This window comes from Microtus ochrogaster, chromosome 5 (genome assembly GCF_000317375.1).
Source record: "Microtus ochrogaster isolate Prairie Vole_2 chromosome 5, MicOch1.0, whole genome shotgun sequence".
Classification (NCBI taxonomy): domain Eukaryota; kingdom Metazoa; phylum Chordata; class Mammalia; order Rodentia; family Cricetidae; genus Microtus; species Microtus ochrogaster.
Genome location: NC_022012.1, coordinates 79644362 through 79659604, shown reverse-complemented (window position 1 = coordinate 79659604; position 15243 = coordinate 79644362). Strand labels below are relative to the sequence as shown.

The 15243-nt window shown below is 40.3% G+C and overlaps 1 protein-coding gene across 2 annotated transcripts in view; it reads right to left on the bottom strand.

The window, feature by feature from the left end:
- Dcaf1 (DDB1 and CUL4 associated factor 1) overlaps positions 1–15243 on the bottom strand; it is a 64135-nt gene that overhangs the window by 14442 nt on the left and 34450 nt on the right. For both annotated transcript variants that reach the window (XM_013346574.2, XM_005347835.3), the window contains exons 13-22: positions 14555–14679; positions 10104–11367; positions 9407–9605; positions 8532–8614; positions 7910–7994; positions 3645–3878; positions 3131–3224; positions 2365–2469; positions 1860–1933; positions 1273–1374 (exon numbers count right to left, since the gene is read on the bottom strand). In XM_013346574.2, coding sequence (XP_013202028.1) covers positions 1273–1374; positions 1860–1933; positions 2365–2469; positions 3131–3224; positions 3645–3878; positions 7910–7994; positions 8532–8614; positions 9407–9605; positions 10104–11367; positions 14555–14679 — 2365 coding nt within the window. The remainder of the gene's footprint in view (positions 1–1272; positions 1375–1859; positions 1934–2364; positions 2470–3130; positions 3225–3644; positions 3879–7909; positions 7995–8531; positions 8615–9406; positions 9606–10103; positions 11368–14554; positions 14680–15243) is intronic.

Here is a 15243-nt window from a genome sequence, read left to right as displayed (position 1 = left end):
AACTTCTTTCCTGCTATCTATGAATGTTTCAGAAAAAAAAAAAAAAAAAAAAAAAAAAAAAAAAAACTTTTCAAGAAACTGAACATAGTAGGTTCTTCTCATCCTGTGTCTTATCTCATCCAGGGTACTGGAAAGTCCCAGAGGACCAAAACTAAAAGAAATTAACTCAAGATCTGGAAAAATGTCATTTTACTGGCTCTCATCTGTAGACAAGAGAGGAAGTCAAACACTAGTCCTTCAACTCGGAGGTAAATACTGTAAAAGATAGGACCAAAGGGTACTCTTGTAAAAAGAAGGCTGTAAACCCAGCAATCAGGAAAATCTGTTGATGCTCTCAAGTTTGAGATGCTCTTCAGAACAGAAATCCATACAAACATCTACAACATAAATCCCCCACCTCAAGAGAAAGGTAAAGGTAAGACTGTGGGGGTATAATACGACCTACTTGTGTTGTATTTATGTTTAAATTTCTCCAAATCATCAAAATGATCTTTACGTATTCACTCCACCCACTCTATTACCGTCTCCAGCAGGAGTGCCACCTGATCACACGGGCACTGGGCTAGGAAAGGTGCTTGTCTCTCGTATTGCCCTACTTACCGAAGGGGTAGGGTGCATGCCACCATGCACAAGAAGAGGTCAGAGGACAACTTAAAAAAATTGGTTTTCTTCTACCACATGAATCCAGGAAATTGAATTCAGATCATCAGACTTGGCAATAAGCAGTTTTAACCAATAAGTCATCTCACTGGCCCTATGAAAGCTGCTTACTGCTTACTGTGAAGCCCAAAATGGACACTATAACAAGCATGGAAGTAAAATCAGAGACCACTAGGCTGTACATTGTAAATGGAACACAGTCATTAGGTACAAGGTTATGTTGCTGTTGTTCTGGTTTAAGACTGGTGCTTTGGAGACATGATCTCACCAGGTAGCTCAGGTTGGCCTTGAACTCAATCCTTCTGCTTGAGTATTGAGATACCAGGCAGACAATACCACCCTTTGTTTGCTTGTTTAAAAACCCTGTACTAATGACAGAATAGCTTCCTTTCCCCTTTTTGTTTTAAAAGTCTTCAGTAGAGTATTTTAATTAATCCATTCAAATTAAAAAATGTTTTATAATAACAAAATTTCATTCTCTGTAAGTTTCAGACACATTAACAGATGTTCCAAATATGGCAACATGTAGAAGATTTATCTTAAAATCCCCTCCAACAAAAAACAGAGCATGTACTCCTCAAAGCTTCAACAGAAATTTCGAAGATCACTGACCTGGTCCTCCTCTTCATCCTCATCCTCAGCCAGTCGCTGCCTGCCCACTTCATAAAGCCTGCAGACCGTGTCCATGTTCAGGGCATCCATACTGCCTTGATTCTGGAATGGAAAAACCGTTCTAAAATAAGCAATGAGTCAGAGAGCCACTATCCATACCTCAGCTGACAGGTGCCCTTTTCCTTGACCTTGAAATATCAAAGCTTCCAATCTACAATTATTTGGAAGACTCTGAAAATGGTATACCTAGGACAAGAGATGGGATGGGAAAGCTTAGGCAGTGGTAGCTGTGAGCCACTACCCTAAAACAGGTTTATTTTACTCTGTGAGGCACAAAGATTCCTCTAAGAAAGGAAGGACAGTTTGAGTCCAGAAGCTAGGAATTTATAAAGGTTTTTTTTCACTGTTTCTTTTAGATGGTACATCTATCTCCCAAGTCCTATTAATTGAGTACATTATTGGTAATATACCATCAAGAATATTACTTTCCTTAGGATGCATCTGAGGTCAAATAAGATATTTGAACATAACTTGGAAATTATCTTAAATACCAGAACAATAGAATAGTCTCTGTGAGCCTGCCTTACCTCAATAACAGCAAGATAGCAATCTTTGGTGTCCGTACACAGGTCAAATATATTCCGTTTCACATCAATAGTTGCTGAAAAATAGAATAAGACTGAAACTTAAGTGACTGCTATGGCCTAAAAAAACTTTTTGTTCCCAGGAATTAATTAAAGGCTAAGATTTAGGACTAGGTAGATGGCTCAGTGGAGAGAATCCTTGCAGAGGACCCAAATTCAAACCTCAGCATCCATGTTAGACGGTTCACAACCACCCATAACTAACTCCAGGGGATCTGATGACTCTGGCCACTATGGGCACCTGCACTCACATGCACATACCTGCACACAGACAGACAGACACACACAAACACACACACAAATAAATATTTAAAGGTCAATATTCACAGATATTTCTATGATTTTTGTACTTGTCAATAAGAAGCCATCCTGGAAAATGAATGATCTTAAGGAAAGATACCAAGACTGGAAGGAAACAATGATCAAATGTCTGCCCTTTCAAGCTCACCTATAGGCTTATAATCAGTTGCATTAAATGTTCGGAAGGACGACCCAAAAGGGCTTTTCATCCTCTCTTCCAGTAAGTCATCTTCATCATCTGCCTGCAACATTGCTGATTGAGGGGAGGGAGAATAAACAAACATTAAGAATCAGAGACACTACTGAACCACAAGTGCAGAAAATTACAAAGATAACCAAGAATTTAGTGAGTATAATTGCAAAGAAACTTATTCTCCATCTACTTAGTTCTTCTCCAGCTATCCTCATTCCATATCTAACCCACTGCCACAAGCAATACTCTCAATCCCTCAGTAAGTATTGAGGCTGAAGTTTTATAATATCCCAAGAAAACAAATATAATGGTTTTTAATTTAACACTATGGAAATTTCTGCATATTTCTTTTTGTTGTTGTTGTTTTTCAAGACAGAGTTTCTCTGTGAAGTCCTGGCTGTCCTGAAATTCACTTTGTAGACCAGGCTGGCCTGGAACTCAGAAATCTGCCTGCCTCTACCTCCTGAGTGCTGGGATTAAAGATGTGGGCTACCATGCAGGGCTCACATATTCTTTCTATACAAATTTATTATCTTCAAAATTAGTTGTCTTTTATTCTAATCAACGAATTTTTTATCTTCTCTTTTGTTACCATTTGTTCTATTTCTTTTAACTTTTAATTTTCAATTGATTTTCAAAAGTGAAAAGTATTTCTAAAATTACACCAAATTATGTGAGAGTATACAGTATGAGAAAGAGGATGAAGTAAAAGGTTTATTACCTCCATACATCACTGTCCCAGTGTGGTTAAACACCACACGACATTGATCCAGAGCAGGAACAGTGTGTAAAAGATGGAAAGTTCGAAGGTCCCACTAGGAGGAGTCTGGTTAAGGGAAACTATTTTATACAAAATTTGAGAGACCTTGTATTACTAGAATAGGACTGAACCATGCTTAGCAAGCACTCTGCCAACTAAGCTGCATCCTAGTCCAAAGGCTCTTCTCTAACGTGATGCATTCTCTGAAGTATCACTTCTTCCAATTAAATGTGAAGTACTGAGACTTCAATGTCAACACATATTTCTGACTGATATTCCTGCAAATAATCCCATATACATAAACAAATAATTCCATATACATAAACTACATGAACTCCCTTCCTCCCAAAAGTAACAGTTCATTCACCCCTTCTAGCAACTGATTTCTACAAAGCAAAAGTAAAGTAGCCCAAAATAGTTCTGTCTAACAAAACAGGTGACAAATGGAAAGATATACAATCTCTTGTAAGGATACAATCTCTGTATTGATGATGACCTCCAGCCCATTTGGATGGAAAACACCACTGATATTCATGTTGAACTTGTCAAACTTGTGGATGGCCTGTGCAGAGCGGACATCCCAGAGGACGCCATCATTTAAGACAAGATCATCTGTAGGATTAAAGGTGGCACAATTCCTCTTGTAGTTGTTGGCAAGATCTGGGTTAAACAGAGTCAACAGCTTGTTGCCAGTCTGAATATCATAAATCTTTAGAGAAGAAGGGGCGGGAAGAGAAAAATCAGACCAATCTACGCAGTGACAGGTTTAAAGAGAGACTGTGAAGCGCCTCTCCATGTTCCCAAACCCCAATTACAAAGGCCCTGACACTGTTCAACTGAAATGCTCGAAAGCACACCCTGAGCAAAGGCAAAGCACACCAGCTGTCATCTGAGCTTCGAAAAATCCCTTTCCCACAAGAAAATGAGAAGTCAACCAAATTAAGGATGTAAGATAACAAAAAACCTTTTTCTTCAGTTTTGAAGAAACAGAAAATGTTTCCAAAGTTAAACTTGAGAAGTTGTCATCAAAGATCAGTGACTAACCATAAATACTACCCAAAGTTAGATACTTCAAGTTTTTTGGTTTTTTTTTTTCTTAAAATTTCAGAGTATATTTTAGCTCCATAACACTAAAAAGTTCTAAAGTCTACAATTTGCAACCAATGCACAGATGAGATCTTTCCAATCAACTAAAACATTGCAGTATTTAGAGCTGTTCAATACTTTTCGCATACTGAACATGCCCATTCAGAAGCAGAAATCACATATACATGCACATATATTGAATATACATACATCCCACATATCCCTCAAACACTAGAGTTACTTGTTTTCTATACCTGGTGGTCCCTGCCAGCACCTTCCCACAATAGTAAACACACCCCAATTCCTCTTCCATTTATTAATTTTGCCTGGCTTTGACCCTTATACAACTTATAGAACATAGAATATACTTCCTGAATGCAGTTGATGTGTGCTATCTTTTTATTCATTTTTACTTTATTACTACTGTTTTTTGAGGCAGGGTCTCATTATAGAGCCCTGGCTAGCCTGGAACATGTCATGTATTTATATATATATATGTGTGTGTGTGTGTGTGTGTGTGTGTGTGTGTGTGTGTGTATATATTGAGCTCTACATTTTTCTCTGCTTCCCTCCCTGCCTTTCCCCTCCCCTTCAACCCTATCCCAAGGTCCCCATGCTCCCAATTTACTCAGGAGATCTTGTCTTTTTCTACTTCCCAACACTGTAATATTTCCAGTTTTAAAAAGGTAGATCTTCCTCAGCCTGTGGTGGTGGCACACACCTTTATTTAATTCCAGCACTCAGGAGGCAGAGACAGGTTGATCTCTGTGAGTTCGAGGCCAGCCTGATCTATAGAGTGAGTTCCAGGACAGACTCCAAAGCTACAGAGAAACCCTGTCTCCAAAAACAGAAAAACAAAAACAAACAAACAAACAAACAAAAAGATCCCCCTCTGACACCATAACAAGCCCAGAGCATGGACAAGACATCCATACTGCTTTCTTCAACATCAGGAAAGTTGGAGGAAAGATTCTTGGCTTTAAACATTAGTAAGACATTACATGAATCCTGACTAGGTCCTGGTTTAAAAACAAAGACCCATGTAAAGCAAAAGATAACCAGGCTATAATTCACAGCCCAAGAAGAGCTAGGTAACAAAGAGAACCCTAAGAGGGACACATGAATATCCCTGGGAAGGGGAAATAGATGAGAGCTCCTGGGTAATTGGGTGTTGGGGAAAACTAGGGTGGGGAGGGGGAGAGAAGGAGAGAGGGGAAAATGAGGGATCAGGTTAGTCAAGTGGGGAGTGGGATGGAGGGGGAGAGTAATGAAAGAGATATCTTGATAGAGGGGGCCATATTGGGGTTAGGGAGAAAACTAGTGCCAGGAAAACTCCCAGAAATCTACCCCCAGCAAAGACTCCTAGCAATAGTGGAGAGGGTACCTGAACAGACCTTCTCCTATAATCTGATTGGAGACTACCCTAATTGTCAACAGAGAGCATTCATTCAGAAACTGATGGAAGCAGATGCAGAGATCCATAGCCAAGCACTAGACGTAGGTCCTGGAGTACAGTTGACAAGAGGGAGGAACGATTAAGGATTATATGAGTAAGGGAGGCGGGGTGTCAAGATCACGACAGAGAAACCCAGAGACAGCTGACCCAAGCTGGGGGAAGCTGATAAGACTCTAGACTGGCAGTTAGGGAGCCTGCATGGGACTGACTTAGGCCCTCTGCATGTGGATGACAGTTGGGTAACTTGGTCTATTTGTATGACCCTTAGCAGTGGGATCTGACCCTGGAGCATGAGCTGTCTTTTTGGAACCTATTCTCCATGCAGGGATGCCTCGCCCAACCTTGATGCAGGGGGAGGAGCTTGGTTCTGCCTCACCATAATATGACATGCTTTGTTGACTCCTATGGGAGGCCTGCCCCTTTCTGAACAGAGGAGGAATGGATGGGAGGATAGATGGGAGGTGGAAGGAGGGAATGGGAAGAGAGGCAGTAGAGGAAACTGCGGTTGGTATGTAAAATAAATGAAAAAAATTAATAAAAAACCTGCTTACTCCAAAATTAAAAAAATAAACAAATACAAAACCCCTTTGAAAACAAGTTCATCAAGGACAATTAAGAAAACTGAGTGTGAACCAAATAGTAGCTATGTGGGAATTATTTTAAAATTTATTATACAACAAAGCATCTTTATTGTTAGAAGATAAATATAAAAGATGAAAATTTCATAAAGTGTCTATAAGCCCCTTTCAAATTATTTTTTAAAAAGTAATTTACGCCGGGCAGTGGTGGCACACGCCTTTAATTCCAGCACTTGGGAGGCAGAGGCAGGCAGATCTCTGTGAGTTCGAGACCAGCCTGGTCTACAAGAGCTAGTTCCAGGACAGGCTCCAAAACCACAGAGAAACCCTGTCTCGAAAAAAAACAAAACAAAAAAAAAAAAAGTAATTTACACGAAAAATACTGCAAAATATTAAAATGACGAATCCAGGTAACGAACATATGTTTTTTTTTTCTTTTTTACAATTTTCCATATACTTTTGTTTCCAAAGGGAGAAATCCTCTGTGATTTACTGCCTTATAACTTCCCCAATCTCCTAGTTCTCCAGTTACCTGCATGACAGTCACACTTCCTTTAGGGTTCTACTTAAACACTATCCTGTTTGCTCTGTAACTCTTAACTACCTAACACATTTATTTTATTTATTATCTCTCCAACAAGGCTCCCTAAAGGCAGAGGTTATATTTCATCTAACACGAGGTAAGAAATCAATAAACAAACAAACAAAAAAAAAAAACAAGAAATCAATAAACATCTGTTCTTAGCTGGGTGTGGTTAGCTGATACCTATAAACCTACAACTCAGTAGGCTGAGGCAGAAGGATTCTAAATTCAAGACTAGGCAAGTCTACATAAAGAAATGCTCTTTTAAGAAAAAGAAAAAAAGGGAAGAAAGAAAAAGAGGGAGGGAGGGAGGGAGGGGAAAAAAGGACAGACTGCTGTACTAAAAAAAACCTTTTCAAGCTTCCAGATTCATACTCAATCCTTTCACACTTTCCCAGTGTAGCTCACTATTTAGGACACAGTCTCACTAGTCAGTACTAGCCTTGAACTCCTTTTTTTCTCCCAAGACAGGGTTTCTCTGTGTGGCCCTGGCTGTCCTGTTAACTTGAATTCACAGAGATCCTCCTGGCTGCCTCCCGAGTAATAAAAGGTATGGCCACCACTGTTTGCCCTTGCACTTGAACTCTTGATTCTCTTGCCTCTGAAGTGAGAAAGCACAGGCATTCACAACCATGTCTGGCTCTTTGCATAATTTACAACTACTTTATTTACTTCTGGATTCTAACTAGAGGGTCTGTTTTGGTGCTTTGGTTCTTTGGTATTTTGTTGTTTGTAATTCTACAGACTGATTCTAGATCATGTTAGGCAAGAGTTATCAGTACAATCCAAACGCAGCTCCCAGCCCTTTAAATTTTATTTTGAGAGGCTCACTAATTGTTCAGGCCAGCTCTGAATCTGCAATCTCTGTGTCTTGGTCTCTAGAATAACTGGGACTACAGACATGGACTACCACACCCACATAACTGAGTGATTTTTAGCTGCCAACAGGACACACATTCCCACATTACCTCCAGAAGATTTCAGTGTGAACAAATGGGTAAAATCAGCTTGGTAGAAGTAGGTTCTTAAATACTTACATGGGCAATGTCTCCTTTTGTGCCTATGACCCGATCCTGAGAGTGCTTACTGAACTCAACATAATGATCTTCTGTGAAGGAATGCCTACAAACAACAGAATTACTGAGGTAAGACTGTCAGGACATATTCCAGTCACCTGAAAGAACAGGAAATTCTCAGCCTCTTACAAATCACACTTACCTGATTTTCCTTGGTTTCCAAAGAAGAAATAATTGTATACATTGATTAAAAAGAAAAGTTCCTCTATAAGTCCACTGAACAGATCCCAAATAATGAGAATTTGTTGGTTAGAGAAATGGCTAATACAGGATATATGCTTTTGAAATATTGCAAAAATCAATACAATTGTCAAGTGAACCTAGTACATAAATGTCTATTTTGGGTACATAAACAGTCCACTGTTTAATGGGAATATAAAGATATCATAAGATTAGTTATAAACTAAGACAAATTCTTATTAAATGTGAGTCTCAAATGAGAAAGAAAAAAGTACCAACAGTTTGACATTATTACTCTTTTCACCAAAAGGCTTGTAATTTAATATCTGATCAAGGGAAACAAAGTGGCTAAATAAGACACAAAATACAAGATACTATGCTATAAAAGCAAATAAATACATACTTCATATCAAATACTGATTTCATCCCCCAAAGTGCAGACAAAGGTTGGCTCCAAGTTGCAGATGTCAGAAGTAAGGACCCATCCTAAAAGAGGACAAAATTAGAAATCACTAGGTCTTAATTACATGTGCCTTCAGCAGACTAGAAAAAATATATATATTTATTCCCAGGGGCCTAAAAATGGTTCTTTTTTATGGTTTATTTATTGTGCATGTGTGTATGACATGTAGGTATGATGGCACATGTGCCATACATGTAGAAGTCAGAGGACAACTTTGTAGAGTTGCTTTCTCCTTCTACCTTTACATGGGTTCCAAGGAACAAACAGGTAGTCAGGATTTGCATGGTGAGCACTTTTACCCACTAACCTATCTTTCTGCCCTGGGTTTTTTTATTGTTTGTTTTTCTTTTGTTGAAATAGGGTCTATGTACTTGGAATGGCCTAGAACTTACTCTGTAACCCAAGTTGGGCTCTGAACTCATGATCATCCTGCCTCAGTTTTCCCATGACCACTACACACAGCTAAAACTCTCTTATCAATAGCTGGTCAAATATCTAAGAAACTTTCTGAGATATGAGTCAGTATCAACTAGACTTCCTAGTTAACGGCTCATTTCAAATAAAGTCCAATAAAAGATAAGACTCGTTAGTCGGACAGTGGTGGCACACACTTTTATTCCCAGCACTTGGGAGGCAGAGGCAGAAGCAGGCAATGTCTGTGAGGTCAAGGGCAGTCGGGTCTACAGAGCAAGTTCCAGAACAGGCTCCAAAGCTAGAGAAACCCTGTCTGTGGGGGCAGGGAGAGGGAGGACACTCCTTTAACTCTGGCTCCCCAATCCATACCAAATTGAGAGCAAACAAAAAGGAACCCTCACCCTGGAAGGTTCAAGGTGTGTGATGGCTGAGTTGTGACAGTTATAGCTGGCCTCTTCCTGTCCACTAAATACATTGTAGAGCTTCAGCTGCCCTGTACAGGTACCAAGCATCAGAAATCGCTCCCGAGCGGAGAATGCACAGCAGGTAAAGCCACTTTCATCTTCATTAGCTTCCCGGAACACTGAAATAGGACGAAATCTAAGCAGAAACAGAAAGAGTGCATAAATCATAACAAAGAATATCCAGGAACTCTGCAAACACAAGCTGTGTTAGACAGTATGAGAGAAGAGTATTGTTTCAAAATGTGAAGTCTTATTAACAAAAAAACATTATAGTGTGACCTTCAGTAGTTTAAATTTTCAATGAAAAAGTCCCATGATCTGTACGTAAGATTTGTAAAGAAGCAGACAGAAGACAACCTGGCCAGCACAAAAGGCAAGTCTGAGTACCGGCTAGAAACAGTGAGTTAAGCAACAAACATACTGGTTGTGATGACAGCAAAGAAATCAAAATACTGCCAAGAATCTAAAACAAATCCATAATTGACTTAATTATGTCACAAAACACATTTAAAATGACGTTCAGTGATAATTCAGGCCAACAAATAATTTTAACTAATCATTCAGTGATGATACTGACCAAACACTGATTTAAATAAAAGAATCATTCCAAGGACCGTGGGGAACCTCTCCTTACCTGCTAAAGATAAGGTGCCTATCAAAGCATCCGCCATCTACCCCTCCATACTTTGGAAATGATGCCCTGCGGTTTAGCCTTGAGGTAAAGTTTATTGGCGCTTGTCGCCTCTGTTTTGGCTCAGGACACTGGTGAGGAGTAAAGAGAGAAAAGGGTGGACAGGTGGCAACGGGGTTCTTGCAGCGAGCATGTTGCTCTCTAAGATACTCTGTGATGATACTGTCCAGCGTAGGTGGGGAAGGAAGATGTCTATCCAATTGTTTTTTTATGGCGGGGCTCTGACTGTATGCACCATGGTCCGACTTCTGCCGCAACACTCGAATTTTCCTGCCATTGCACGGTGATGGCCTCTCTCTGATAAAACTGATCCTACCAATCAAAGGGGAGTTGCCTGCATATGATGGTCCAGGCAAGGCCAATGAACCCTGGGGAGGGCGTGGCGGAGGATGGGCAGGGGGGGCAGAAGGGGCAGAAGCACCCACAGCAGCATGGCCGCCCAGTCGACTTGCAATGCCATTGGCAATCCGAGGGGTCCGGGGAAGAGAGACAGGAGAAGCAGCAGCAGTTACTGGGGTGAAGGCAGAAGAATGTGAGGCAGCAGTCATGGGCAAGTCAGCCTCTCTCGTGAGCACAGTCGCTGTTTCTCCAAGCCCTTTAGAAATGAGATGGTTTCGTATCAACAGGAGCAGCTCTTTCTCAGGGAAGGAGATCCTTGACTGGGCAACAACATCTGCTTTCTGTAGTCGTGCCAGGGACACATCAGTGCCAATGAGAAGAGGCTTTCCTGATACTCGCTCGATGAGCTCAGCAGCATATTTGCAGAACTTGACATGGTCACTCCGCTTGTCCTGCAGCACTGGCTCTTTCATCAGCTGTTGAATCTGGCAGCTACTAAAAAGGGGCAATTTGCTGATAATCTGTCGAACAGTGCTACTTCGAGACAAGCCCACCAGGGCCTTACAGGCCAGGGCCCGGATCTGGTCTGCATCTGTGATGGGCATCTTGATGGACAATAGGGACAGAAGCACCTTGATGCCATTGTTGGACTGGACCACATTCCACATCTTGGCCAGGGTATGTTCACTGCTCTTGGGGGTCTGAGACAGTTTTCTCCGAGGCGTTCCAGAAATAAATTTACCAATACTGGATATCCGGTTATCTGGGCCACATACACAATTGATGATAATTTGAAGTGCTGACTTCTGAATTTCAGCATCATGGATAAAGAACTCACCCTCAGCCACTCCTAAAATAATGCTGATACCTATAACATAAAAAAAAAATCTTATTATTCTTCATAAAACTTATTGCTAGAAGAACCTAAAATGGCATATCATAGGGGCACTTTACATATTCATCTTTATTATGAACTATTAACAGCAGTCAAGTTTTGGAATCAGTCTAAGTGTCCCTCAACAGACAAATGGACAAAGAAGACATGGTATTATGCACAATATAATCTTACTCAGCAATAAAAAAGAATGAAATTATGTCATATACCAGAAAATAGACAGGGATGGCAAGATGACACTGGGTAAAGGCTTGGCATCAAGCCTGCTGACCAGACTTTGATCCTCAGAACTCCATTTGCAGGAGAAAATTTATTCCAGCAAGTTGCCCTCTAACCTCCACACATACACCATTGTGTGCATGAACACATACAAAACAAAATGTTAATAGAAAAAAAGAAAATGGTAGAGCTTAAGATCATATTAAATACACTAGCCCATAAGCAGAATGTAGAATTAAAATTCACAAAGAAATCCACACGTGCTAGGATGCCAATATTTAGAAGGCTGGGGCAGGAAGATACAAAACAAAGTCAAGGCAAGCCTGGAGTACACAGTAAATTCCAGGCCAGGCTGGGCTACAGAGTGAGAATCTGTCTCAAAAACAAACCACCACCAAAAAAGGGCAAGGGACTAGAACAGGCCTAAAAAAAAGAACAGAGATGACTTGTTTTCTTCTGTTTTCCTACTGGCTGTCTTCTGGGTTTGTTTGTTTTTTTTTTTTTGAGGCAGTCTCTCTCTCTTCCTAGCCCAGGCTATTCTGGAACTTACTACATAGACCATACTACCCTCAAACTAAAAGACTGACCCGCTTCTGCCTCCCAAGTGCTCTGACAGTGTACCTACCCAACCATGCCCAGGGAAGGAAGAGATCTTAAAAAGGGAGCAGATGAGGGTGATGGGAGCAAGAAAAAAAAATATTTTGTCCCACATGGAGAATCTAAATTTAACTATGTGTAAGTGTGACATGAAAGCAGAACAGGGAACAGGAAGATTGGAAGGAGGAAAGTAGAAGGCATATATGAGAAAGGGACTACAATATACAATATAAAATACCATGAAGAAATCCATTCTATAGAGCTTTAAGAGCCAAGGAGATGACTCAGAGGGTAAGAAGGCTTGCTGTATAAGCCTAATGACCTGAATTTGATCCTCAGAACCCATGTAAAAAAAAAAAAAAAACCTGAATGTTAAAGTGGTGGGGACGCATGCTTGCAATCCCAGAACTTGGGAGGCAGACTCGGGTAGATCTCAGTGAGCTGGAGGCAAGCCTAAACTACAAAGTGAGTTCCAGGGCAGCTGGGCTGCTACACAGAGAAACTCAGTCTTGAAACATACCCCCCACCAAAAAAAATAAATCCGTAATAGCAGTATTTAGTATTTCCACAACAAGATAACAAAACAAAGACGAGAGAACAGACTGGTTGGAAGATCATGTACTCAAAGCAACAAGATAGGTCATATCTCAACAGGAGCAAAGAAGAGAGCTAACACCCAAAACCTACATACTTGCTTAAAAACACTTATCAGGTGGAGGTAGAAAGATCAGGAGTTCAGGGTCATCCTTGGGTACATAGTAAGTTAAGAGACCAGCCTGGGATACTTGAAACCCTGTCCCTAACACACACACCCTCCAAAACAACAAAAAAGTACAATTGGTTTGCTACATGTTCTGTACCTGAATATCTCATGTACGATATCTCTTGTATAGTTATTAGAGGGGTTATATGAAGTGTGAAAGCTATCAAAGTTTGTGTACAGTGTTTCCAAGGTAAAAGGGACAAAAATAGTGGAAATGAATTAAAATCTTTACAGGAAAGCAAAAAGCCCTTAGTTGAGCAAGTCTCACAGCAATAGGAACATTATTCACTATCTATTAAACCAGGTGGTGGTGGCACACACCTTTAATCCCAGTCCTTGGGAGGCAGGGGCAGGCAGATCTCTGAATCCTAGGCTACCTGGTCTAGAGTGAGTTACAGGACAGCCAGGGCTAGACAGAGAAACTGTGTTTCAAAAACCCAAAAACTGTGTGTGTGTGTGTGTGTGTGCGTGTGCGCGTGCGCGTGCTTTTCTTTCCCAGAGTACTACACCTGAAGAACCACAGTCTATCATCATTCACCTCAACAACCTACTCTTAATATTATGAGTTTTCTATTGTTATTTTTCGAGATACAGTTTCTTTGTGTAGCCCTTCTGTCCTAGATCTTGCTGTTGTAGACTAGACTGGACTGAAACTCAGAGATCCACCTGCCTCTGCCTCTAGGGAAGGAAACAATAGTATGCACCACCACCACCCAGCAACAATGTTTTTCCAAACACAAGCTTTTTCCTTTCTTATGTTTCTAAGTACTCAAGTGTTACCAAACTTTTCATTGTTTGTCCTAACTTATTAATCATTGTAAAGGTAAAGTTCTGGGAAGTACACATCCTAGTATAGAAATATCTGACCCATCCAGAAATCCCAAGTGTGTTAATATGACTCTCACTATATGAACTGTGTGGTGTCAATTACAGCTGACAGACAGGAAACCTTTTTCCACAACCTTCTATTCTAGTGGTTCTCAACCTTCCAAATGCTGCGTCCCTTAAAAACAATTCTTCATATTGTAGTAACTCCAACCATAAAATTATTTTTGTTGCTACTTCGTAACTAATTTTGCTACTGCTGTGAACCATAATGTAAATATCTGATATGCAGGATATCTGATATGCAACTCCTATGAAAGGGTCGTTTGACCCACACATTAAAAATTATTGTTATATTCTAACACCCTGAAATTAGGTTACAAATTTGACAGAAAGAGGAAAGACAAATTATCACACAAGAAAACTGGTAAGGCGCAGGCTTGAGAGACAGCTTAATCTGTAAAATGTTTGTCTTACCATCACAAGGCTTAAGTATAATCCCTAGAACCCATCAAAAACTAATATAACAATCAGGAATAGTAGTATATACTTATATCCTAGTACTGGGAAAAAAGAAGAAAATACATCCCCAAGGCTCACTGGCCATCCAGCCTAACCTACCCGGTGAATTCCAGATATCAAAAAGAAACATGATTCCCTGAAGAATAACAACTGATGCTGTCCCCTGGCCTTCACATACATGCATGCACCTGCATACACTCACGAAGACTAGCGCAGTAACATGGTGCAACCTACCTACAGTGGACACAGTAGAACCAGCCTCGTCCAGTACATCCACTGACTCTGCCAACTGGAGCTGGATTTTTGGCACCACAGTGAGAATAGCCAAGACATCCAAAGCAAAGCGCACAGTGTCATTCCTAGTCAAAAAAAAAAAAAGAAAAAAAAAGAACTAGTCAAAGGGGAACTACAATATAATTACTAAAAAAAAAAAATTAAAAAAACAAGGAGATATTTTGAAATGTTCTAAAATACAAAAAAATATTTAAGACTGAGAATATACTAGACACTAAAAAGTAATATGGAAATGAGATATGATTGTAATTACATTTACTTATTCGTGTGTGTCATAGTGTGTGTAGTCAGAAGACAACTTGGATTTTTTCCTTCTATCATGTTGGTCCCAGAGATCAAACATAGGTCATAAGGCTCGGAGGCAATTTCTTTTCCCACTGAGCCATCTCCCTTGCCCAAAACAGGTTTTGGGTTTTTTTTTGTTTTGTTTGTTTGTTTTTTTAAGATTTCAGGTCAGGCAGTGGTGAAACATGCCTTTAATCCCAGCATTCAGGAAACAGATGCAGGCAGATCTCTGGGTTCAATGCCAACCTGGTCTACAGAATGAGTTCCAGGACAGGCAGGGCTACACAGAGAAACCCTGCCTCCGGAGATAGATAGATTAGATAGGTAGGTAGGTAGGTAGGTAG